Raw genomic sequence first — 26,922 nt, 5'->3', positions numbered from 1 at the left:
TTTGTAATCTATTTCTTCTTTTTTATTACATTGAAACACTTAGTGAATAACATCTTAAGATTTACTACGGGTCAACAATGAATGTGTATTAATACAGTTAATTTCATTTACTAATCCATCGCTTCATTATCAAATTCTCATTGTTTGTATTTTGATATCAATGACCAAATCATTTCACAGATAAAAATCTTAAAGTAACCAAAGAACGGTGAACTGCAAAAAAAACCAGTAAATGCTTCCTTTAATGTCGGAAAGTTAAATAATCTTTATTGTAACGGTAGATTAAGGACGAATGTAAATCAGTCCTGCTGAAAGCATGCACACCCGATGGGATGATACGTCTGCCTGTTCAAGCTGGACAGAACAAAGCGACAGAACACCAGGATGAGTACTTCAGTGGCATGCATGATAGTATCATCTGTTTACTGGAATCGGTCAACTTAATGACGATGACTTCAGACACCTTCATTCAGGTAGACAAAATGTATATCCACATGTTTTATCTTCCAGAAATGTGATTTGTTCACTTGTGTTACGAAAATGTACATATTAGGTATAATTACATTAGACATCTCCCATTTTGCCCGACATGGACAACGGACATCGACACCGACACGGACTTCCAAAATTCGGGGATTGTCTCAAAAAAATCGGCAAATTAAATTCACTTTTTCATGAACATTCCATGTTTATCCGAACATATATAAAATAAATTAATTATTAAAATTTAATTTAGATATCTCAATCAGGTACTAATTATGAAAATTTCCCTGATTTTACTTACTTTTGCAATGAAAATATCGAGTTGTGGCGCATTGATATCTTATCCAATAATTGAGTTTGGCCAATGACTACGCCGCTTTTAAAATTCCCTGCGAAAATGTTCTGTATTTTGACGTCATAATTCTTGACGTACAATTCTTCCGGTCGATGGAAAAGTAACCTCCTCAATCTCACCAATATAAATGAGTGTAACATATGAAATTAAATTATACGAAAATGAACCAAAAATTATGTCACTGTCTACTTATCCATAATGCATTGCTTAACTCGTTCAATCGACTAAATGAAATGTGGTCACGTGATCACCTTTACTATGTATTTACTATGCGGAAGCACGTGTTATGTGTTCAATTATTTCTTTGAATTCCGGGTAAGTCATGGAATAATCAATTAATTATATAATTATAATCAAGAATGTCAAAAATAATGAGGACCTTTGCCCCCCATTACATTTCATTTTCCCGCGCAACTGATCATTTTCACCTTTTGAAAATTTATGCATTTAAACCAAAGAAATAAGATACACATGTATCAGAAATCGTTACCGGCCATGCACTGTCACTATTGATACACAGGCTTTCGACTATATATATATATATATATATACGGAGACTTCTTCATAATACGTATATACTAGGTACACATGCAGACTTGGGTAGTCAGTATATCAAGTCTAAAGCCTGTGTATCAAATGAAAAACTATACGATATCGGTCTGGATATGCTCTCAAGCATGACACAGGTAGGTAAGCCTTCACGTGCATAGAGACAGGACAGTAGCAGACGACTAACAAAAATCATATCAAACATATATAATAAACGAACTTAAACAATGAACAATATCAACAAAATTGAAAGCAATCACACATTTAAAGTTATATAGAAGTATTTAATTTATTACAAGATATCAAGAACGTACATATTTTGTATATATTATCTACGTTCTTGAAATATATAAACAAAGTGTTCCGAACTATACCTGAAGTATGTTTTGAAGACATAACATTTGATTGCACCCCCTGATTTTAAGCGGAACCAATTAAATGATCAGAAGTTGGGTAATGAATATATTTATAACGTATCATGTTTTTACAATTTTGCCTATTTTACATTTCGAGATGGCCCCATTAATTTGAACTTTTAGCGCTATCGGTTGGTTTTGGTAGTGATTTACGGGTAGTGTAAACTAAGGTTCAGAGATAATGAGCTACATTTGTAGGAGGTAACGTGGTCTTGTGATGTTACATTAGCCCGCGGCTTCACAAGGTAAGCCTTTATTGGGTGGGTTAAAGGTGGGTTTGAAAACTTTTCAGATAGTATAAAGTGCTTGAAAGGAAAATCAAAGATAGCTGCTGATCAAGAATAGGGATGCGTACTCTTAGGCCACACTAACCAATCAAAAGCCTGCGATAGCATTCATCAGCAGCCAATCAGAAAAGATACTGATCCCATTAAAGATACCTTGTCCAAATTATACAGACAGTAAATATCATAGTTTTAAAGAGACAAACTTCAATAATTTTTTGAAATCCAGATTAGACATTCCTAGAAAAAACCCTAAAATAATTAAAAAACATAAAGATATAGCTTGATATGAATTACAAACATAAAATAAGCTAATTTCTAACTGTAGCTAGCATTTATGCCCCTCCACACATATTAAGAACAACTCAACAACTAAATGAAATTGAAATAGCCATCCCAAAAAGGGCGACATTTAAACTAAATAATGATCCACCATGTGGATTAAAACAAGAAATGACGATTATCAATGCAAAATCAAAATCGCCGCAATTGAAAAATAAAATTTTATCAAAATTATATTAGCCTAAGTGGGGTTGCCCTAAAACCGCCACAAAGACCTACATTAAAAGTTAATAAGACGTCGTAAAAACGGCCGACTTTGGGGTACTACTATGCAAGCAAAATTGAGGAGACCTATCAAAGATTGAAGTTCCCATAAAGAACAACCCAAACTATACATGTATACAGCATATATACGTATACGTTACATCTACAATTTGAGTTTTTCGAATAAATGGTTATTCTAGCTTCATGATGTAGATATACAACATATCAAACAAGCATATATCTAACTTTAGATTAAATCATTAGTCAAATTTGATACTGATATCAAAATGATATCCAGATCAGTCTGGACTTAGATTTAGATATATAATATATATACTATAAATGACCCCCTCCCTTTGACTCAGACGGGTCTAATGACCCGTGCACATGCAAACTAACCTGAAGCTCTGCCGAGAGCTAATTTGAATTGTTTGATATTGTATAAGGAGAGCGCGTGTTGGTGTAGCATGTACACACAGGGATATGATAACTTGTTAAAATATATATATACATGCATATGAATAAAACAGTATAATACTTTTATACCAAGAATGAGATGTTCCCGATTTCTAGACCCCTAAACATGGTCAAACACATATAAGCTTCACATAATCACTATACCATAATGTTGTGATTAATTTTTTAGACGCCCCCTGATAACAGTCGTATACGCGTCCGTCTTCGTGTATGTGGTAACGTCTACGATCAGAACTAGAGATGTCTAATAAGCGGTATACGTATACGCATACGGATACAGAGACGTATTTGACTGGGATCGATAATATACGTAATGTTTACCATCAATTCTAAAGAAATCCCCCACTTCCTACATCCTTTGAGGCTGATTTTCGACACAGTGCTACACATATATAAAGATGTTCGTATAACTATAGAGCCAAAGTTATGTTGAGCGATCGAAAATCACGTGTTAAAACATTTGATATTCTTATTCACGCATGTACTTTTTTGTGCAAATGCGACGCTTTTGACCCAAGTTGATTTAATTTCGAAATATAGAAAGTAAATGATTTTATAGAATTGATGGCAAAAATTACATATGTAGCGGGATTAGACTGGGTCGATCATCGGTGACCAGGAAGCTCAGTCGCTAGAACACTCGGCTAGTGTTCTGAGGGTCCCGGGTTCGAATCCCGGTCTTGCCGCTACATTTTCTCCTCTCCTATACACATACAATGATCGACCCCAGTCAAATACATCTCCGTATCTGTATGCGTATAGGTATGCCGCTTATTGTAAGTATCCCTAATAGCGTAACAAAAACCATGATTCCAATAGTAAGACATTCTTACAAGTGTACATATATGCATACTAATGATTGTTTCTGTTCATGACATCAATCTTGAGATATCATAACACTCTCAATGCGAATTTTGTGACCAGTCAATAACAGTCATGCATAAAGTTTCTAAGCTTATCGCTTATCAAATTGATGATAAATACGATGTATACGATGATTTCTCTTATAATGTGTGCGGGATAATAAACCTTCACAAAATGCTCAAATACTCTTTGTTCCTTGACGTTCAAGGTGACGACATATTCACAACTCTTACCTGCTGCAACCAGTGACGACATTTGCAATCGATTTAAACTGCATGAATTTCAAGTGGAGATTTTAAATGCAAAGGCATTTGAAACAGATCAGGAATTCTGTAAAAAGATTCGGTAATGTTATTATTAAAGATATTAAATTTGCTATAACAACTTGATAGTATAAATTGTAAAAGATAGAGTAAAAGAATTGCTTTCATTTATTATCAGTTATTGATTCGTAATTTTAATATATAGCGTTTGTAAACAATTGTTTTTGTTTATGAGAAACTTGAGAATTGGATTGAAAATGCTAACAGTATTGTTGTAACTTTCAGTATCGCAACCTTCTTTCGCTTACGATATATTCTGGCAAAACACGCGATCTATGTAAACGAGGAGAAGAGACCCTCTGATATTCAATCGACTTGAAAAACGCGAATTGAAATTGTTGTTCTGTAATCGAGCACTATGAAATTGATATAATAACACTTTATAGAGATGTATCATTGTTATTTGAAAAAATAACCTTGGGTATATTGTTTTAAAGAATTTTCCTGATGATCTTTTAGTGAATTTATATCGTCACGGGAGTTTGAACCTGAAACAAAACAAAAGGTCCTGATTCTGCAATGCGATTCGGGTGACCAAAATTCGAACCTCATCGCCTGTGCTCGTCATAGAATTCAAGATGTGATACAAGATCCGACTATCCACAAGGAGTTCACCATCTGTGTCCTACTTGTCATCCAGTTACCCAATGTAAAAGGAGGATGTTTTACAGGATTCCAGGTATATCTATGCTTATAACAGGTATATGTGAATAAAAACACGCACATCTATTTTGCAAATCATATTTATTTTTTTAGCTTTAAAAAAACATTGTATAGGTCAATGCTCAGCTAAACAGGTTTAATTCAGATATCAGATTAAAATTCTAATTGCCCTGCAATCCTGAATTCCACTAATTAATATCAATTTGGTAACTATCAATAATTTTGTATTTTGAAAGCAAATAAGAAACAGAGTATTATATCATTAAGTTCATTTGGGGACTCTTATCTTTCGACCGACTCCAATATTGAGTTGTGTCTGCCATCATCTGCTCCGACACCCATTTCTTGTATGGATTACACCTTATGTGTTTTTTCGCTTAACGTAAATTGTGTATGATTACAATGGCTTTATGTAACCCTATAGAGGTAGGCAGGCTGGTAGCCTTGCTTAAGCCTCAATGATATTATAGGTGATAGACGATTGTAACCCTATAGAGGTAGGCAGGCTGGTAGCCTTGCTTAAGCCCCAATGATATTATTGGTGATAGACGATTATAACCCTATAGAGATAGACAGGCTAGTAGCCCTGCTTAAGTCCCCATGAATATCATTAATAGATATGATATTTGAATATTCCCGCTAGGTAAACAGGAAGTGGGGTACCTGTTGAACCTTGACAGAAGTTGTTATGTTAGCCGTGTATAATTGTGGATCGCGGGGCTGAGTTAAATTATAGTGTATTTTATAAGAGTACAAGTATTAGTTATTTAATAACAACCATGTATATATTTATTAGGCTGTGTTTAATTTCATAGTGCATTATTGTGGTGTATAGTTTATGATGAGCTGGGTAACCTTTGGGGCAAGCATTGTCCCAACGGCACGTGTACCAGTCCACGTACCCAATCATTATAAATAGAGGGCCGCAATAGGCCCCAGTCAGACTGAAACCAGACTGAAGACTGAAACTAGACTGACATCAGACGGACATCAGACGGGAATAAGACTGAGACTGGGTACTTCCGCCTCACACACACCTACGTCACCGCCTCCGCTAGGGCCACACACATGAGAGAGAGAAAGTGAAAACTCTTGTCTACACTTTGAATAAAAGCCGTCAACAAGCTTCTACCCTACTCCTTGTCGTCATTTCGACCAACACATGTACATCCATCCATAGGACGACATTTAATTTTCTCACTACCTTCATTGTTCACTTCGTGATTGTCTGAATTCAGTGTCAATGCTGCCAAGCAATACCTTGTTGCATATGAATCATATCTTTATGGAATTTCGACGGTGTAAATGTTGTTATATTTACATTCTGAGTGTTTCATCATTATATGAATCAACCAACTGACCAAAACAAACATTTGCCTATGAAAACACTATGAAAACACTATTAATACAACGATTATCGTGCATCGATCAGCAAACATCACGCCAGTTTCATATCAATAAAAAAGCCAACCACATTATTTTAATGTATAATCTCTAATGTGTTGTTTCTTGATATATAATCAAATAAGGTTTACTGTAATAACTCCTATTATAACTACATTTACAAAGGTCGACCAGAAGGCGGAAGCTCGAAAAAGCGACTTTGTGGAACGACTTTGTAATCCAGCTGTTCCATTTATATCGTTTCTCGTCGTATATGGGTGTCATAGTTTTACATATAATATAATAACCTTTCAATACCTTCTATTTTCATAAATTATTCTTATGCAAATATATGAATTGAATGTATTTTTCTAATTTTCTTAGCGGCTATGAATAGCAGAAGCTATCTACATATCTTCCGAGGAGCGCTAAAGCGCTCTACGGGATATGCAGGTAGCTTCTGCTATTCATAGCCGCTATGAAAATTAGAAAAAAACATTCAATCCCTATATATATATCATTGTGTTTGTTTCCCACGTTTGATGCTTCATTGTTTCAGAGTGGGCAATGGATGTCAGTGCATATAGACGATATCAACCAAGAAACAAGACGGAGGGATCTTAGAAGAATATGTCAGATGACGTATACAGAACTGCTGCAGAAGTCTACTGATTCAGGCCAGCAGCAACAAACAACAATTGATATCCCTCAAGTCCTAAAAAACTGTGTCTGTATATCCATGGCTAAAATCAGAGGGCCAGATCAAAAGATTTCTAAACGTGGCTTGAAACGAATCAGTCACCTAATGGATCTGATGCATTCTTCAAATGTTGAGGCAGACAATCAAGGTATATAATTAAGAAAAGTTTATGTTTGTGTTTACAATTAATGGATCTAATGCATTCTCCAAATGTTGAGGGAGACAATCACGGTATATAATTAAGAAAAGTCTGGGTATGTGTTTACAATACATGTTTTACAAAAGATTATTTCAAATGCAATATGCTATGTAACACTACGGCAGAGCTAATTAGAACCCGTTATCCCAATGATGTTTAGAGTCATACGTACCGATAGTCTGGGACAATATTGATAGAAAGGACTTTTTCAAGAACAATGGAAATATGCCAACGAACCAAATCTATTAAAACTAAAAGTTATCTGTAGCACCATTAATGCCAACCCTTGAAATGAGTTAAACTTTATAAAATTAAAAAGGTCTCATCAGCCTACTCTAACGTCAAATTAAAGTTGCGCATTAAAGGTGTATGTCAGGGTTCCCTTTTTATCAAAATCGGAATCAAAATTATGTTTTTGTCATCAACCTATATGATTTTCGCAAGGGTATGAATAACGACATATTATGACACTACTTTGTAGGTAAAATCTAATATTTTGGCTTTATTTTAAAGACGGAAAATGTCGAAATTTTGAGTGCTATTTTCAATTATGCCACATCAATTATTAACTAATATGATTCACGACCTTTCAGTTGAGTGCAACAAATAACTTTTATAAAATGTTGGCTCATTACCTAAAGAAAATATTAATAAAATTTCAGAAAAATCCAGGAAATATGGGTATTAAAATATGATAGAACTTCGCATTTATTGTAACTAATGGGTATTAAATTAGATATGGAAGTCACTTTCTTTGTTTTCTCAATTTTATGATTAAAAGGGCCATGGTGCGGCCATAGTGAAACAGATCTTGCAGCATTAGGACTTTCAAATTACACATTTTCCGGTCTTTGATTGCTAAATGTTTTACGATTTATCCATCATTACCATAGAAACGATGACGTTTGCAAATGGCATAGTGAAGGTTCTTCGGAGATTACAAACAGAAAAAGAAGAAAAGTCTGCAGCTATACTTGGACAAACCCCAAAGATTGCTCGAAATGCATGTGAACCAGAGCACGTACGTCGGTCAGGTACATTCAGGTAGGATTTTATTCAAACAATATTGCATATATAATCACAGGTGTTGTTGATGTCCTTTATGGGGACATTATTTCTGCCAACGTGTTTTGTCAGATCGCGTTACGATAACTCCGAAATAATTATGTCAACCTGTCGAATTTTACCGACTTGTTAAGATAATTAAGTCTACATTTATTCTCGAAAGTCGACTTACGTTATTACAACGAGTTCTATTAGAGCTAGTTGCGCTGATATCAATCGACTTTCCATGAGACTATGTCGTGTTATAAGTCGACATTGCCGACATTTTCAAAGTGACATAATGAATGAAATAAAATTTTATAACTTTCAGCAATTATCAATTATCGAAATTCTCCTCGTTTTGATTTCAGGCGGTCAGTTACACGATGTATAGAAATGGAAATTTCTACCTCCTTGACATATGCCACATCATTCATGGATACCAACCAGAATCTGGATCTTCTCAAATGTTCTTACAATCTGGACAAAAAAGTCAGTTGGAAGGATATATTCTTTTTGAAAGTTTTGAACAATGACGAAAATATGATCATGCAGTACAAAGTCATGCAGGGAACGCTTAAATCTGATGAAAAAGATTCAAACTTCGTTGTTGAGAAAACAACAGGTTACGATGACCAGCCATTTCAAGCACGACTGCCATTTTCCTGGATAATATATTCTAACATCGATAGAATATACCGCAGGATTGCTGCCGACAAACAAGGTATTTGTCAGTATAATTGTAATTGTAATATTGAATAAAAAAATACACAATAGTTATATAAATAATGCTAGTATAAGTTTCTACCGATGAAAAAAAAATCTGAAAATCCAAATATGAAAAGAAGGGTTTTTAAGTTTGTTTTAAATCATAACCATTGCCTTCATATAAGGAACAGCAGTTAAAGTCTTATATCATGGATATTGATTCTAAAGTACTTAATGTTTTGTTGTACAGGTACGAAAAACGCTCAAATTTTAAGCTTGTTGTTTTCAGTACGTAAGAGGCTCTAGAATTGCGACGTCTACATTATATGATGCAATGCTGCCTAATTTGTTTAACTTGAGAATCTTATCCTCTCTTCAATGTAACATGATTCAAATATACTAGCATCATAAAGAATTACATCCAATAGACAATGGAAATATCAGATACAAAGCATGTCGATGTATGTCTGCGCACTAAATATTCGGTACATTTAAGCTTAGATGTACATTATCTAATAGTTATCATTTGTAATTTTAAACAGTTGAACAAATGAATCTATTATATGCTGTTGCCTTTTCTGTCAATATTTTCTGCTTCCGTGCACTGCGTAAATAATGAATTCAGATAACTGAATCTAGTATATTCCCAATTTTAATAACATTAATGTTGTTGTGTTTTTTCCTCTAGTAGAAAATAAACATTTGCATTTTGTTAGTAAGAAAAGAGATTATAATTTGCAGCCAACTTAGCACTTTTGAAAGGGTAAATTGTACAATAACACGCAATGAGGATGAGATTCGCTCCAGATTCACAGTCTATTGATATTCATGGGCATTTTTTTAAATTTTGTTTCACAGTTTTCTCTACTGCAGAAGTAGCTAAGATTGTTTCTTCATCCTTGTCTGTAATGAAAGATTTAGACGGAAGTATCAGTTCAATGGCAGAGAGAGAGGAAGCCGCAAAACTGTACCTCCATGACTTCATTCACATGAGCTTTCCGTGTGATAATGTCAATGTCAGACAGGTAAGTAGTTTTTTCGACAAAATATATAGTAAAATAAATCATGAAAGTAAGGGAAACATTCTGTAATTTATGTTAGCAAATTAAAACTTAAACTTATGATGAGTAGGTATTGATAATTCACACAGTTGACGCATAATATTGATATTTCAGAAATCATGTAATGCGGACGAAAATGTACAGGAAAAATATTGTTCTCCTTGCCAACGAAGTCATATCTATTCTTGTATCTGTGAACGCTATTCATGATCTTAATAAATTAATGTATCAAAGTGCAGGATCTCAGATCCATACTTCATTAACTCGGCACTGAATTGTTTCAATATGACTGCTGGATACATGTAATGAAACTTATAAACGTATATATACTCATCAGTGTCAATATTATACTTAATCTTACCATTTAACACGTTATTTTAGTAAACATCTTTTTTTACATATCTACAACATTTGTTTTGAAGGTTTTGGAATCAACCTTTCACCAAGCTGGTATTGAAACAGGAAATGACGTTTATGCTGGCCAAATCTCTTTGAGTTTCGTTAACATCCACCACATCAAGACTGTTGTGAACAAAAGACTGGAAGATTTTCAGATGCTGAGGAAAGTCTGGCCACATTGTGACGTCTATGTGAAAAAAAACATAAAACCGTTTAAAGACGAAGTTGTAAGTCCCATTGTAATTCTCTAATCGATATGTCTTAACATTAAGCTACATATCATTAAAAATAATATATACAAATACAATATTGAAACAAATCTAGTGGGTTCTGACCGGTTCCGGCTGTTGTCATGGGCAACCAACTAAACAGAAACGGTAAATCAGATCCATTAATAAACCGGATATACAAAGATAGACACAACACTTCAATCTATGTCAAATACTTTAAATACAATATATTTTCATAGTGTTAGTTTTAACGTAATATCCTCGCCATTGTAAGGCTTTCGCGTAAATATGCTCATTTTGCATTCATCACCAAAAAATAAATTCTTTGTGTACGTTACGAGCTTTTTATCAAAATTAAAAAAAATAATTTCGTGAATAGAAATGGATGGATAGCCGATGGAGTAAAAGTGAAAATAACTATATCAAGCCGTACTGTTTTATATTAGTGGTTCACAGCTACTTGTAAAACAACTGAATTCAGACTTAATTACCGTTGGTATTGCAGATACCCTTTTCAATGACTATGTAAGACACTTACTATGTTAAGTTACATTAATCAGAAGTTTTTAAAATAAAAAAAAACAGAAACATAAACTTAAGATTTATGTAAATGTAGCCCGTGTCACATAAATAGTAAACTATAATTATAGAAGTGGGTGTTGAAATATTTCGAATGCCATTCAAACAACAAAATACGCTGAATATTAACTATTTTGCGATTGCAGGTGCTTGATGTCCTAGCTTTACAAGGTGCAGTGCATGACATTTGCAGTAGCTTCACACATGCTGAGAAAACCATTTGGGTATCAAGGGTAGAAAAATGTGCCTTGCTGATTACATCTATATTAAAGAAAGAGGGACATACCAAGTATGGCAAAGCTTGCACGGAGATGCTGACTTCAATTCGGTAATGAGATTAACACGTTTTGTACAAATAGGTCATACTTGACAATATTTTGGCCTGTATCTAGAGGGGTTAAAACCTCTTAGGTTAAGTAGGTAAAGACCCTTTCCTTAAAAATCCTACTTGCCATTCAGTATTAAGCATTATATGATCACAAAATACTTTGCGTATAATATCATCATTTTAAAACATATTTATATAGTGTCGGATAAATGACTAACCCATTCTTTGTACGTATGTGATAATACCATGATCCGAGCAAAAGATGGAAAATGATGCTTATTGAATCTCACATGCCTTTGGGTTAATTTCTACTGACGCTGATAAAAGTGTTACAACTATCAAATAGACAGCGATCACTCATCGTAATGTAAAGCAATAGTCTATTATATCATACATTAAGTACTTTTTTAATATTGTGTTGTACTACAAATTAGTTTATCAATTTAGTATCAAACCGATATAATCAGGAAAAATGCCATTTAATGAAACTTTTACTCTCATAATGACCAAAACTTTTGTTATTGGTGGTTTTAAAAAGATACATTCCATTCTGCTGTCAGTTTCCCGTTTGCTCTTTGTTAAACCAGATGGACATTTTTAGGCTATGAACTCCAATCTGGTCAAGTGTGTGAACATTTCACGTTTCCGTCGCTTCACCATTGAAAATGTATACAATGTAAACTTACGCCTATATCTAACGGTCAAATATTTTATAATCTGGTTTTATAATTGTGCGGTCTTTGAAATCCTTTGAAAGTGGTATTATTGTGTTGACTAAAATCATGTATTAAAAAATATCGCATATTTTTCACTATTCGCTTGTTTCAAACCGTTTTGTGTTGAACTATATTCAGAAGCTGATGCTATGGTTGTTCCGTTTATTGAACTTTGTGACGTCAACACTAGCGTAAGCTGGAAATTCAAAAATATGCATGTGTACATTTTTAAATTTAATGATCGTCATGGAAATAAAAGTAATAAACTGTTACCAGATCTGACATACAGTTCATATATATAGATATATATTACTATTAACGGGTTTCTTTCAGAAACGAATGGGGTCGGTTATTAGTTTTGAAAATGTTCTACGAGGAAGTGATTTCAAAAATGTCGATTGATTTCGATATGGACAGGGTAAGTTAGTGTGAGACTACAATAATGTAAGCGTTATCTTATGGACAAAGTTAAAAAAAATGATTGCGATGGTTAACATAACAGTGCCTATCAAGTCAACAGGTACTATAAAACAGGACTAATTTCTAAAATGCAATGTTTGCAAAGTTGGAAACTCTTAATCTAGTGATAACAATTAGTTTAACAAAGTGATAATATATCTGTAATAGAAAATGTTCATAATGGAAAAGCAATAAAATCAATAGCATTCTGTGGAATATCTGGTTGAGGGAAATTTGTAATACCTATTCTAATCACAGGTGCTTGCGTCGCTGAAGATATGTTCACTCAAAGAGAAATCAGGAATAGAAAACCTTAATGAGTTTATTCGAGAATGGAGAGACGCTGCAGCTGGGGCGTACGTATACTAAGTTAATCGGTATGCAGGGTGAGAGTGTGTGCATGGGTATGTGCGTGCAGGCGGTGCATTGGCTTTTGCATGCTTACATTTATAAAATATGTTTGGAGAAAATTACATCATTTCGTCTTAAGAATGGTCAACAACTATTTTTGTGATTAAAAAGGATTTTTTTAAAGAAACCGCTGCTGTTTCAGACCTCATGAATAGTAATATTCAGTGCAATTCACGACCACTCGTAAAATCCGAGACAATTAGCAAGAAAAACATAAGCTAGTCAATATAAGATTAGATGACAAACGTTCATGTATTTTGACGAGGACAATAAAGACAATGTATATGACAATCAGTATAAACTAACGTTTTTTCGGTCTCCTTCCACTCAACAGCTTTTTAAATAGTACTTTATGTGGTTTGTATATGCAGTTTAATGTTGACTCGACGTTACTTTACAGTCAATACACTGGGCAAAAGTACAATCCAAACGTTTAAATTCCCATTTCAAGACTGATATAAACTGTACTTTTCAAAAATTTGCAAATGTCAAAAGGTGAATCCTGTCATATATTGATCGTTTTTGGAAAGAAATGATTATGTGCATTTAAAATGTTTTTTTTTTTTAAATATTTAATAGCCTAATATAAAAGTAATTTTAACCATTCTTGACTTGAAACACAGGAAACGGGAGACGACAGAGACATTTGAGAAGTATCTAGACAGTTTTTACATGAGAGTTGTATCCCAGCTTTGTTTTGAGGACAACTCACCACCCTCGGATGCTGTGATAAAAAAACTACTGACTCATATGACAAGTGGAATTGCCGGAAGTGCTTCAAAGAAAAGTATTGCGAAGTCCTTTCTCCTCCAGCTCCTACTTCGATCAAGGTATTGGAATTAATAGTATAACGCTAACAAATAAAGGTAATCATATTAAGAAATTATGTTCATATACGATGGTTAAAAACACTATAGAGGACAATCTTGACATTTATTTATCATCAAATACTGAACAACGCATCAATCAATTAATAACAAATGCAGATGTTTATAGTTAAATGTTATACAGCAATATACATCTCGGCAAGAGAGCACTTCTGTTTAGCTCGATTGGTTTAACGTCGTACTAGTAATACAGAGGGCCCGAGTTCGATCCTTAACGGAGAAAAGTGATTTAATTTATTACAGACTAATGTGCTCTGTTACATACAAACTATGCTAGATTTCTAGTATAAATCTGATTACTGTAAACCGACTTTCTTTCCAAATAAATTCGCAAATTCTCCCAGAATTGATATTCATATTGATAAGAATTTCCATTGCATTTTAAATTCTGCGATTCCGAATCTTCAAACCTTGTTTTATAATGGTAATCGTGAAATTAAATATCCGCGAAAGAATGTTGATATGAAGTATATAATTTGAAATTATTAAAATGTCATTTAACAAACATGCTACAATGTGCGGTGGTATAGGTATCTTTCCGAAGTCATTACCTGAAAGTCGTGTCATAGTGGAGCGGCCAAGGTCGATTTTTCGGCAAAATCGTTTCATAGTTTGAAGAAAGCATTATACTTTGCATATGGCTTCTTTTGGACATTAAGTTTCAGGAAAAAAATGGACAAATCACGACTCCTGTCGGCCTCCATATTGGTTTTCAAAAAGGCCACAAAAAATCACCTTAACGACCCGTAACTCGCGTTCTATACCAGCTAGACCCAAACTTTAAACGTCCACTTCCATATTATTGATACCTAGGAACATTCTGGTAGTGTTACACTTCACATAGAAGGACCACCATTTTGAATTTCAAGATGGCCACCAACTTTGCGAGCTTTATTTTTATAAATAATATATCTAATTGGCTAAGCTGACTTTAAGAAACTATAGAGAGAGTATTTATAAGGGCGCAGCCTTAGGTTACGCGCACATGAAAATATAAGAAAAAAAGCAATCTTCAAAATTCAATCCTACACACTGACAGCCTTAGGTAGCAGTGTACAGTTAGACCGAATGGCCATGGGTGAGATTTTTATTAAGCAGAAAGCCCCTGTTTTATTATATGCATGAAAAATTAAAAAAATGTATATGTGCTAAAATTGGTGAATTCAATCTAGAGACTTATATGCAGGCTTCACATTTGCATAAAGAAATTCAACAAAATGGGTTCGAGATTAATGGTTTAGGGGGTATCCGAATGTGCGTCTAAGACGGAAAAACTCAATTCTGTAGCAGCAGAAATTGATAGCCGCGGTACGAGGTAAGATTGCTCAAAAGTTTAATAATATACCTATGTCGAAATAGGCTCAGTTCCGCTATCACGACAGTGATGCTTGGTTTTAAACTGTATTCAAGAAAAAAAATTCTAGTAGAGGGGGTGTAATTTTGGGTTGAAAATGCCAATTTTTTGCAATTTTTCAAAGAAAAAAATTTGGTTACCATGGTTTTTACAGGCTCACAAAACAACAAAATGCAGACCTCTCCAAAAATGAACTCTGCATGACAATTGCAAATGTTGTGTAGATTAAAAATATATATACTTTTATATAGGTGTTGTTTAAGGTTAAAAAACTGTGTGTACATGATTAAAGCCTGCACATTATTTTGCTGAATTTTTCAAATCTACTGTACACTGCTACCTTAGTTTGCGGCCGCCATTTTTGTTATCCACTATAGAAATTCCCATCTGCGTGAATGCGATGCTTCAAGTCAGCTCATTATATTATCAAGCGATTCAAACGCTTTTAAGATCCGACGAACGTAATCTTCATCCGGAAGAAGCTCAGTGTTGCTCTTTATTTGCAAGCGTTCAAGTGATAGACTACTTTCCAATAAAATCACCTAACCAAAAACGGCATAAATGTTACGGAAATAAAAATTTATTAGTTCTCTTATGTATGTTTTATTCTCAAATGGGGTATTTGGGACAAATATAGAGTGTGAATATATGAAGAAAAAAATGAACAGAAAATTCGGCTTTTTAACATTGCATAATTAATGCTTACTAAACATCTGGCTACGCCCTTTAAGATCTTGCCTTCAGTCATATTTATTTTTCTTAGCACTGAGAATAGAGAATTTGTTTCGTTCATTCAGCCATTATCAGATATTAAACATGTACATATTGAAATATGATTGAAACAATACATACATACATACAAGCATACATACAGATACACACAAACATTCAATATTACATACAAACATACAATCATACACACTACATACAGCATACATACATACATACATACATACATACATACATACATACATACGCACACACTTACATACATACATACATACATACAAACAGACAGACAGACAGACAGACATACACACACACATCCTTCCACAAACATACACACAAACATATATACGCATTCTCACACGCACATACATACATATAATATAATGTACCATACACACATAAATACATACATGCATATATATTACATACTTACATGCATACATACATTTTTTTCTGATTTACATTTCTCGATGTTTTCATCATAGTTCTTTTACAGAATTTTAACTTTTATTTACTGATAATTTGAATTATAACATTCTGACATACATATTGGGGCATTTATTTGGAACAAGAGGGTGAATATCTGATAAAACATGCGAAGAAAATAATGATTATATTTCACAACAAATATTAAAGGTAATCAGGTATTTACCAAATACAGGCAAAGTAAATAACTCCTATATAATTTAATATAATTTTACATTTGTTGTAATTTTTCATATATGTTAGAAACCACATCAACAAGAACTGTTTTCTTTTGTTGGGATTTGCAATAAAGCCAAAGTGCATTGTAAATCTGTCTCTTAATAAGGATTTTTGAATGTTCTACATTTATTTATTTGTTGTTGTGCTTTACATCATTTCTATTCTTCCAAATCATCCATTTCATTATACAAATAACTGTGTTTAACTAAGATAGAAAAGTCATTGCTACCTTGGTAGCCTAGAGTTACATTTTCTTCAATCTGTAGTATTTCGATAGTGTACACAGGTATAAGATCTTTCATTAAGGTTTCTACTTAGTTTAAAATACGTTTGGTATATTCACATTTAAAAACAGATGAGAGATATCTTCATTTTCTCTTTTACAAAAATGACATTTCCCATCAGAAATTCCGAATTTACGAATTTTCATTTCTGTATACAGAATTTGATGTACACACTTCCATTGAAATTCTTTTATTTTTAGACAAGACAATATATTTAAAGTGTTCTGCCATATATTAATCCATGAAAACTCTTTTAAGTATAAATTTTCCCACTTTGTTTTTTATTTTGTGTTCTACTTGATCTCTCAACTTCTCGATGATAGTGCTCAATTTAAGTTTTTTATATTCAACAACAGTGTATCTACTATTCTCAATGCAGTGTCGATGAAGGGATACGCCATGTTGTCACTAAAGGGTTATTCCCCTTTAAGTAATATTTTATATTTTTCTGGTAAGGCTGATTTAATCCTTGCCATTTCAGCAATACAGTTTCTCTTATCAGTAATTTTTTCGTATATTTCGTGGTCGTTTTTAAATTTATTATGACGTGTATCCCATATGTCTTCAATTAAGTGTATTCCACTCTTTGTAAAGGAATTAAAGAACAATGGTTTACTGTTCAATTGAATCATGTGGTCGCCAAATAGTTCTTGTAATTTAAGATCATTAAAGTTTCTTAGCTTATTGGCTTTTAAAAATTAAAAGATACTAAGAGATTTCTGTAAAAAATAGATAAATGAGTGAGATTTAAAGAGCTGGTATCGGAACATTTGCAAATAAAATTATCTACAAGAAATTTGCCATCTAGTGATTTCAGCCAGTGTTTACCTATGGCATTCCAAGTAGTTGTTTCGTCGTGTATAATTTTATAAATCAAGTTTATTTGTTTGGCTAGGGTAAACAGTGTGATATCTGTAATACAGAATCCCCCTCTAGATTGGTTTGAGCAGATTACTTCTCGTTTTATCAGTCATATTACTTCTGTAGTGTTTGATACATAAATAATTTGATTCTTATTTTAATTTCGACATGACTGCCATTTTGAAATCCAAGATGGCCATTTAGATTTAAGTTGTTTCCGTATTTCACTCTGTAAGTGATTGAGCAAAAACTCAAGCTAACACTCTTAAAATGTTGATATGACAAGCCCTGAACTATATTGGGATAAATTCCTGGTTTGTAACTCTACATGCGTAATCAAAGGATCATCTTTCAGGGGCTTTATCGACTCCTCAACTAGAATATGTTCAATGTTGCAAGTCAACAGCTATCGACCAAATCACTGCCCATTTGCAAATAACACCCAGCTTATTCCTTTCAAATCCCTCCTCACTATGGAAATGGCAAGTCATCTATAACTACTTCAGAACATCTAGATGCATTTCACCTTATGGTGTCTAAGAACAAATCCACCTTATTTCTCATGTGTATGTATGCATTCCTTCTTCAGGTCATACTGACGTCTGTCATCCCTATTTGTCTTTAACAAAATTGATAAAACTATTTTCTTTTAGTGGCCAGGGCTTTTTCTTCTCTTTTTCAAGATGTCTGCCAATTTACTTATCTTATCCATGCACCCTCCTTTGGAAGACGAATCCCAAATTATATCCTTGCATTTAGCACTTCTGTCTGCAGGTCTGATATTAAGATGAATGTCCATCACACAAAGACGATCTGGGATGACTGCTTAAGTGATTAGATATCTTTCTGATAATGTCCTTGCTATGGTCAGGAAAAAGGTATATATGATATCATCAATATACATTAAATAGTTTCAGTCATAATAAACCATTTGAAGCCTTGAATGCCTTCTTGCTTTAGCAAAAATATATTCGTTAGCCGTCATGAATATTTCCATTCTTCTGGCAAATAATATCTTACGCTCCACATTCAAAAAGAAGATGCTCCTCAATTGATTTTTGTTTACGGTTTGTATCTTTGGGAAAAGACAGATGACATTAATGAGTCTCTACAGCATCTTTTATTAGGTTTTGGCAAATCATTTGCAGACAGTGCAAGGTATACCAATAGGTTATTGTGCTGATGCAGTGAAGATCTCCTTCAGGAAAGGTTACTTCCAATTACGTGGTATAGACGATGTCACAGAGCAATATGTGATTTTTCTCTAATTAAATATGAACTTTCATTTTGTGTTAAAAGAGTCTTTGTCAATGCCTCTTTTTAGAGTTAGAGCATTAGCACTGAGTTCTTGTATGAGTGTTCTTTTCAGAATGTCAAATATTGCTGTCGTATAAAATTTGATTTAAGAACTATAATTATCTTTTAGGCATGAAAATGGATGTGAAACATGAATATTTTTTCAAGCTGCTGTACATTGAAAGAGTTAATAGTCCGATACCTGTCCGGAGGGTGGAATGATTACAAGTTTACTAATAGCCGAAGTGAAAGTCAACCACGGTGTGTTTATAAGGACGACGTCGAGGATCATAAACGACCCGCTTTATGGAAATTAATGTTTGCATTTGATTCATATATTCAAATTGGTTCAGATAATAGTGCTAAGTGTAATATTTGCAGAAGTTAATACCATTTGAGACTCAAGTTTTAAAGTAATGTTTCAGAAATTATCAGCTGTTTCGGTTAGTTTATATACACGTACCTTTAATCTAATGCTGCCGGACATCTTGAATTTCAGATTGGCAGCCATTTTGAATATTGAATTTGAAATAGAATTATTTTGTATCAAACGCTAAAAAAAATAGAAACAGTCACTGTATTTGTAGGTATTTTATTTGCTTGAACTCAGCTTAGACATTATAAGCCATTATATTATTATTATATATAGATATAGGTTCATGTAGTAAATTTGGCGGCCATCTTGGAATGCAAAATGGTGGTCATTCTACATGAAGTTTAATACTACCAGAATGATCCTAAGTATCAATAAAAATAAATATCAATAATATGGGTGTAGACGCTTAGGAGTGATTTATTGCTCGATCACTTACAGAGTGAAATTAGGAAACAACTTTGATTTCAACGGCCATGTTGGATTTCAAAATGGCGGTCATTTTCAAATTAAAATAGGAATCAAACTATTCATGAAACAAACATAACAAAATATAAAAACTCTCATTGTATTTGCAGGTGGTTATTTCCTTAGAGTCAGATTGACCATTTAGATGTATTATATACAGATATAGCTCGCAAAGTTGGCGGCCATCTTGAAATACAAAATGGCGTCCTTCTACTTGACGTTTAACACTACCAGAATGTTCCTAGGTATCAATATTATGAGTGTAGACGTTTAAAGTATGGGTCTAGCTGGTATAGAACGTTAGATATAGGTCTCAGAAGGTGGTTTCTGGCGGCCCTTTTGCAAACCAATATGGCGGCCAACAGAGCCCATGATTTTAGGGTCCATTTTTTTCCTGAAACCTTATGTCCTAAAGAAGCCATATGCAAAGATTCATGCTTTCTTCAAACTTTGAACGATTTTCATGCTGAGCCGCTCCACTATCACTTTTTCTTCAAACTATTATGTTACTCTCGCAAACACACGACGTCACAATCAATACCTACTCGCAATTATAGATAATTATAGAAAAATACAAATACTGAGGTTCGTGAAAGCGAACAGGCCCTTTTTCTTTAAATATAAATTATCGTTAGAAATAGATTTTATAAATAATATAAATTAGATACCGGTAGATGTTTCACTTGTAGAAAGTCGTTTAAATTGTTACTCGGTTTAAGATGATTTTAATTTTGTTTTTATAAGTGGGGACAGCGTAAAGAGACATATAGAAACGTTCTTTGGAGACATGGGCACAAGTTTGAAGAATCGATTGCAAACATTTTTCGCCGGTACAAACACCCGACCAGATTCTACCAGACTTCTTGAGTTCTGCTCTATGGTAGTGAAATGTATAGAGGTAAATGTTTTTAAGACACATTTAATTATTTTTGTGCGGTTATTGCAATTGAACTGGCGATATTTTGAAGGTCATCGGTCATCTTGGATCTTAACAATAACAATAAAACAGAGTATGTATGAAAGGAAGTAACGAGTAACGTTCTTGAAATTAGCAGAGTAAGTCCGTGTAATTTTGATCTAACTTTTAAGCTAAGCTTGAAGCATTTAAAATGACTGCGAAGTGACCATCCTATATCTTAACATTGACAAAAAAAAGTTTACTGCCTAATACAGTAATTTAGCTGGGACCTCCTTAACTCGTCACTATTCTGATTCTCTTTTCCTGTTGACTGGCCGATGTATTTATTGCAGTTAAAAATACATAAAATACGTAAATCCAGAAAATGAGCAATGGCAAATTTGAATGCTACGTCATGATACTTTTGTTGTGTCGTCATATAACTTATCTGTGCCTACATGATGCTATTATTGTCACTTTGCTACAATTTCTTTATTTGTGTGTATTCTGATAAGAGTTTTCTTTCTGCTTCTTCTCGTGAAAGGATTCCTACAGGTCTCGACTCCTTGAAAATAACCCATCGTTCGCAGAAGAAGTTGCTGAAGCATTGAGTAAACTGAAATGGGCGTGTCAACAGAAATTTCAGACTGGACTACACTATGGTAATTTGGAAACTATAGCCAGTATTCAGTTTGGATTGAAAATGACATCAACTTGCCTTCAGAAATGCTTTGTCGCAAAAACTGAAAAGATGTCCGATGATGTAATGGGACTGCTGGAAAAAGCTCGAACAATATGTACAGATAGACAGATGCAGTATCCACAGTAAGTGGTTTATGTAGTCTCTAAGAATGCCAGTCCTTCCGTTCAATCTGACTCTTCCGCTTTAACATAAATGTTGTGTCCAAGCCAGAATGATGCGTATAATTAAATTACCTTACGCCTATCAGTACTTCAATATTATTGTTAGATAATCATTGCTTGAACATAAATGTCAAAGGTCAAATGTCTTGTGCTGTCCATGATTTCAACTAATTTAAAGAGATACATGTATGAATTGCTTGCATACTGTAGATTTATATATTAATCATGGTTTAAAGCTTGTCTTGAAAAGAGACAAATATGTCTACAAACGGATTATAGCATAAACCTTAACAAATATATTTAGTTTGTATTGGTTCAGAATATGATTGCAAAAGTACATTTGTGAAAGTTTTTCTCTGTATCAAGCTTTAAATCGTCCAGGCACCGCACGTGATTTTGAATTTTTTACCGTGTATGCTACATTTGTTACGACATTGCATCGGTATACGTGCGTGTGTGAGCACGAGACCTCGTTACAAACCTTCTAGCGATCGATCAATGCAGTAAATCAGTTATTTACAGACGGATTTCATTTTATATTTTCATTTTAGAAATACTGTAAATCAACTAACTTCTAAGTGCGATTGAATTTCGTGTATATCACACCACGATATGATAGCTAAAATTGATTGCCACGGAAATACAGGTACAATATCCAAATGGTTCTGAATCGCGAAAAGCATAAACACGCGAAATTATTGTTTACAGTGTATTGATGAATGAAGATCAAAAGCTATTGTCAACAGTATGATTTTTCAATACGTTACACCGTATAGTAACAGGCTATTCGTATGACCAATGGTTCCGTTTTTACCAAACTGTCTCTCATTTTCACTTTTGAGGTCCATATGGTGTTATATCGCCTGCGTTGTATAACTAATGACTGTGTGCTTAATGTTTTAGATCAAATTTTGTATTCCGTTATACTTCTTTCCCAGCAAATTTTTGATCAGAGATTTCTGCGACAAGTATGGTGGCAGTAGTTATCAAACATTGGTTCTGGCTGTTGCCGAGTCCCAGTTACAATGGGTTGATTTGTATTCCACTTCGAAAGAGGTTAGCAAATTTCTTTCTATTTGACATTATTATTCTACACTTGTATTTATCACTTTCAGTTTTATATTTATGTTTCCATTAAATTGCGACAAATGAACTGACAACATTGTTCGAATATTCACCCTTGAGTAACACTTTGTTTTTTCTCGTCACGTGTTTCAAATTAATGAGTATTTATTCTTTTCATGAAGAATCCTCCATGTGACAATCGCTACCGTGTATGCGGACCGGATTATGTGGATGTACAAAACAAAATGAAAACAACACTTCTGCAGATACTTAAGGATAAAGACAATCCCCAAACATCAGTACGTATCTTTGTTCAACCTGTTAATGAAATTATGTGACTAGCAAATTCGAAATGTATTCATGGAGCAATATCAAGATTTTCAATAACATTTGCCTTATGCTGTATTTTTTGGTTGTGTTTTCTTTAAGAATTAAAGTATCTTTTTGGTGGTTTATCGAAGGATAAAGTTGAGAAGGGTATCGATATTTGGAATGGACCGCGAAGTGTATCAATGACACAAATATCGATACCTAATTCTAATGTATCTTTCGATAAAACCACCAGAAAGATACTGAAATCCTTATATCTATAGTCTTACCTATTATTTTCAAAGCTCAATAATTGCCATTTTTAGTGTTTATGACATTTATATGATTACAATCGATTTATATCGTTTGGCTCTGACAGGCATTTGGAACAGCCATCCGCAGTGACGGCCATTACCGCCAATGTATGAATGAACATACAAATACAATGAATTCCGTCAGATGAAGCATATATCTGGGGGTTTCTCAATATTAACATTTTATTTATTCTGATGTTAAAAGCTCCACAGTGCAAATTAATTTGGTTTTAGGCGTTTGTATAATGTGATTACACAATTCTTAACGTGGCAGGATATTTAACGTAGTTGTGAGGCGGCGTCCGATTCAAACCGCCTTCGTTAAGGAGGTGTGACGAAAATAGAGTTTCTTCAATTTTGTGATCTCCTGAGTTCTACTTTGATAAGTTAACATTTAAAATGACTTGAATACACATATATTATGATAGTTACATGTCATCGTTTCCGATATTTTGAGATTTCCAAATGAATTGGACTTCGGTCGAGGAACATGTACAAACACAGGTAGGCCCATGGTGTACGTTACGGATTACCGCTCTCAGAATGTTAGCATAATGTTGTTATATCGATTATAAGTGTCATAGTCTTCGGCGATCATCATAGATAATAAACGCGCCTAGTCAGTCCCGGGATTCCCCTGTAGTGCCGTGCTACAAGTTTTGGTTAAACTTGTCCTACACAAAGACTGTAGTTTTTTCTGATATATCTCATTTGCATGCAAGGATATTTATAAATACAAATAGGAAGTACATGAAGCGAACAACAGTGTTGCTGACACAACATGTAAACATTGCGACGCCATCGGAATGTGCAAAACTGTACATTGTACAACATTGTATATTTATCATACGCACGGAATCATTTTTCAAAGCGTGGCTCCAAATTGCACGTGACATAATCAATTTATCGAGAAATAAAGATGAGTAGCCTTTGGTTGAAATCAACGGGGTTTATAGTATCGATTCACCACTGACTGTAACTATATATGTATAAAACATACATATTTAAGTATAATAAAACATCAAATCCGCGAATCTACAATATGCAGTAGTTGTGGCGCGACGAGTCTTAAGCACAAAATGGAACAAAATGGTGTCAATGGCAAGCCACGCTTAAACTATTATTCGCGGCGTATTTAACAAGATAATGCTGGTTGTAGTTCTGCAGTTTTTAATTTTGTCTTATTCTTATTTCTTGGGGAATGGATACTTTTTTTAAATTTTCTACAGGGTGTTTTATGATTTGTTTTCCAAAACTATTTTAGCTTTTATACCAATGCTTTCTTTCACCATTTAAAACACACCCACTCAGATTTTATTTATTTTGATATATTACAATGTTGTGTAGCAATATGCAAATTATATATGATTATTATATGAAAATTTTATTTTGCGATATATTTCAACTTAAGCTCAGCACCAATACCCAGATGCAGATCGTACACTTCGCATTAGCTCTTCACAGAGAGGTCACATTTTCCTATCTTCAGGACAGTGGACTTTTTCAACCAGAAGTGAGTATTTTATTCTATTTTATTATTGAAGCGATCCTTTCAATTGATCAACTAACATGTCTTTCTTTTCTAATACTATTTAAAAGTATCTGGATACCTCCAGAGAAAATTTAAAAGAATTACAAAAATCTGAGTATGTAAACAGTATTACCCTCTTACGCAAGGTAAAACAATGGTTTGCTTTTACGAAATATCTTTTAACGTGTTCTTAATATACTGTGTATACTGTATACTGAATTCCGGATACAAAAACAAAAGGACAAACTCCAGTCTTCTTGTTCTATTCTATATTAAATCTAAAGGTTACAAGTAAACGTGTTCGGAGGCTAACACTGGACTGAATTATAATCAAAGTTAACTCACTATATATTTACAATACAAAGTACAAAGTAATCTATAAACAATTATAAAACTAAAATGAGCGTGAAGGAAGGTAACGAATCTCTTAATCTGAACTTCATTATTTAACCTTATCTGACATACACTGCCGGTCACAAAGCTCCGTGTCCGGACAGCTATAAAATGTATGTCCTTCTGACTGCACTGGATAGCCGACAGCCCCTTATTGGAAGATAACTACACAACATTAATATATTTACTGCTTGACCTTTAGGGTCAGATGTTCACTATTAATTTGTTTTTGATATCACATATAAATAATAATGTTAATCACATCACAAAGGTTGTCTACTTTATGTTCTACTTTTAGATCAAAAGAAGAATCACTGAAGTGGTCCAAAGAAACGTTTCTGCGAATTCGCAGGTCAGTTTGAATATTGAACAACTCAATTTGTTTTAAAGATTCGAAAAGCCTGCAAAATTAATTTATCAAATACAGTTATTCGTAATTCGTATTGTGTTTCGATGTTATTGTTTTTTTGTGTGTGTAAAAGTGTGATAGAAATGTAATTTATACACTGTATGTCCTGTCATATTTGTTTCTTATTTTCTATGAATTGTAAATTTGTTAAATGCAAAAATGGGGGGAAATTATAAATTATAATAATAAAACAACATTGAACGGTTTTGAATTGATATTTCTGTATGGTATTCGCCTGAATTTTATTTATTATTATTGTATTTACTGCAATGGGATTGGTATCAGAATGCTGACCGATCATAAGCCTTGTGTCGTAATCATGGCACCGAAGGGTTTCAAAAGCGATACCGTTTTGTAATCTTGCAAAGAAAAAACGGAACACAACCTATAAAAGTCCGCACGTCATTAGACGGTACATTTTTTTTGGTGTTTATTTTATCCTATTAACAGCCAGGGTCATGTAGGACGTGCGTTTGTTGGTGGAGGAAAGCCGGAGTACCTTAACCAACGGTGTACCTGGCATGCCCCATGGGATTCGCCCGCTTCCCAGAGGTGGACTTTCGTGACATCTAAACCGGCCACCCGAAGAGACGGTCAAGGAGTTCACCTTAATGATATATGTGGTATTCACTGCCAAAAGTTTGGTATTCACTGCCAAAAGTTATATTTCAATGCATTGGTTTTGATTTTACGAAGTCAGATAATAGCTCAAAATGAAAAACTGCCAAAATCGATATTTACGTTTACAATGCAGTAAAAATGTCAAACGGTCAAACCAAGAAACCAACTTGTAGCCAACCATTTCATTTCATATTTTTACAATGATATCAGCAATTGTAAAGTGACGTCGTCGTATGTGTGTTTCATCTTACCATACATAACGCATAAAAACAAAACTAAAATAGTTCGTATAAACTGTGTTGATACGAATGCTTATAAGTAATCACACATGTTTGTCCATTTTAATACTTTTCACAACTCATTTAATCATAACTTATTATTTGA

General features: G+C 33.8%; 1 protein-coding gene across 5 annotated transcripts in view; it reads left to right on the top strand.

Annotated features, from left to right (window-relative positions):
- LOC138327991 (E3 ubiquitin-protein ligase rnf213-alpha-like) overlaps positions 1 to 26,922 on the top strand; it is a 114,954-nt gene that overhangs the window by 63,772 nt on the left and 24,260 nt on the right. For 4 of the 5 annotated variants that reach the window (XM_069274538.1, XM_069274537.1, XM_069274541.1 and 1 more), the window contains 18 exons: positions 282 to 473; positions 4,183 to 4,319; positions 4,757 to 4,976; positions 6,903 to 7,191; positions 8,136 to 8,286; positions 8,658 to 9,010; positions 9,853 to 10,019; positions 10,478 to 10,681; positions 11,410 to 11,591; positions 12,641 to 12,725; positions 13,025 to 13,122; positions 13,801 to 14,007; positions 20,879 to 21,032; positions 21,577 to 21,857; positions 22,835 to 22,952; positions 23,144 to 23,260; positions 24,996 to 25,097; positions 25,807 to 25,860. In XM_069274538.1, coding sequence (XP_069130639.1) covers positions 282 to 473; positions 4,183 to 4,319; positions 4,757 to 4,976; positions 6,903 to 7,191; positions 8,136 to 8,286; positions 8,658 to 9,010; positions 9,853 to 10,019; positions 10,478 to 10,681; positions 11,410 to 11,591; positions 12,641 to 12,725; positions 13,025 to 13,122; positions 13,801 to 14,007; positions 20,879 to 21,032; positions 21,577 to 21,857; positions 22,835 to 22,952; positions 23,144 to 23,260; positions 24,996 to 25,097; positions 25,807 to 25,860 — 3,111 coding nt within the window. The remainder of the gene's footprint in view (positions 1 to 281; positions 474 to 4,182; positions 4,320 to 4,756; positions 4,977 to 6,902; positions 7,192 to 8,135; positions 8,287 to 8,657; positions 9,011 to 9,852; positions 10,020 to 10,477; positions 10,682 to 11,409; positions 11,592 to 12,640; positions 12,726 to 13,024; positions 13,123 to 13,800; positions 14,008 to 20,878; positions 21,033 to 21,576; positions 21,858 to 22,834; positions 22,953 to 23,143; positions 23,261 to 24,995; positions 25,098 to 25,806; positions 25,861 to 26,922) is intronic. The other variant, XM_069274539.1, reaches the window with a different exon arrangement.

Source organism: Argopecten irradians, chromosome 7 (genome assembly GCF_041381155.1).
Source record: "Argopecten irradians isolate NY chromosome 7, Ai_NY, whole genome shotgun sequence".
Lineage (NCBI taxonomy): Eukaryota > Metazoa > Mollusca > Bivalvia > Pectinida > Pectinidae > Argopecten > Argopecten irradians.
This window is presented reverse-complemented; position numbering and strand designations above follow the sequence as displayed.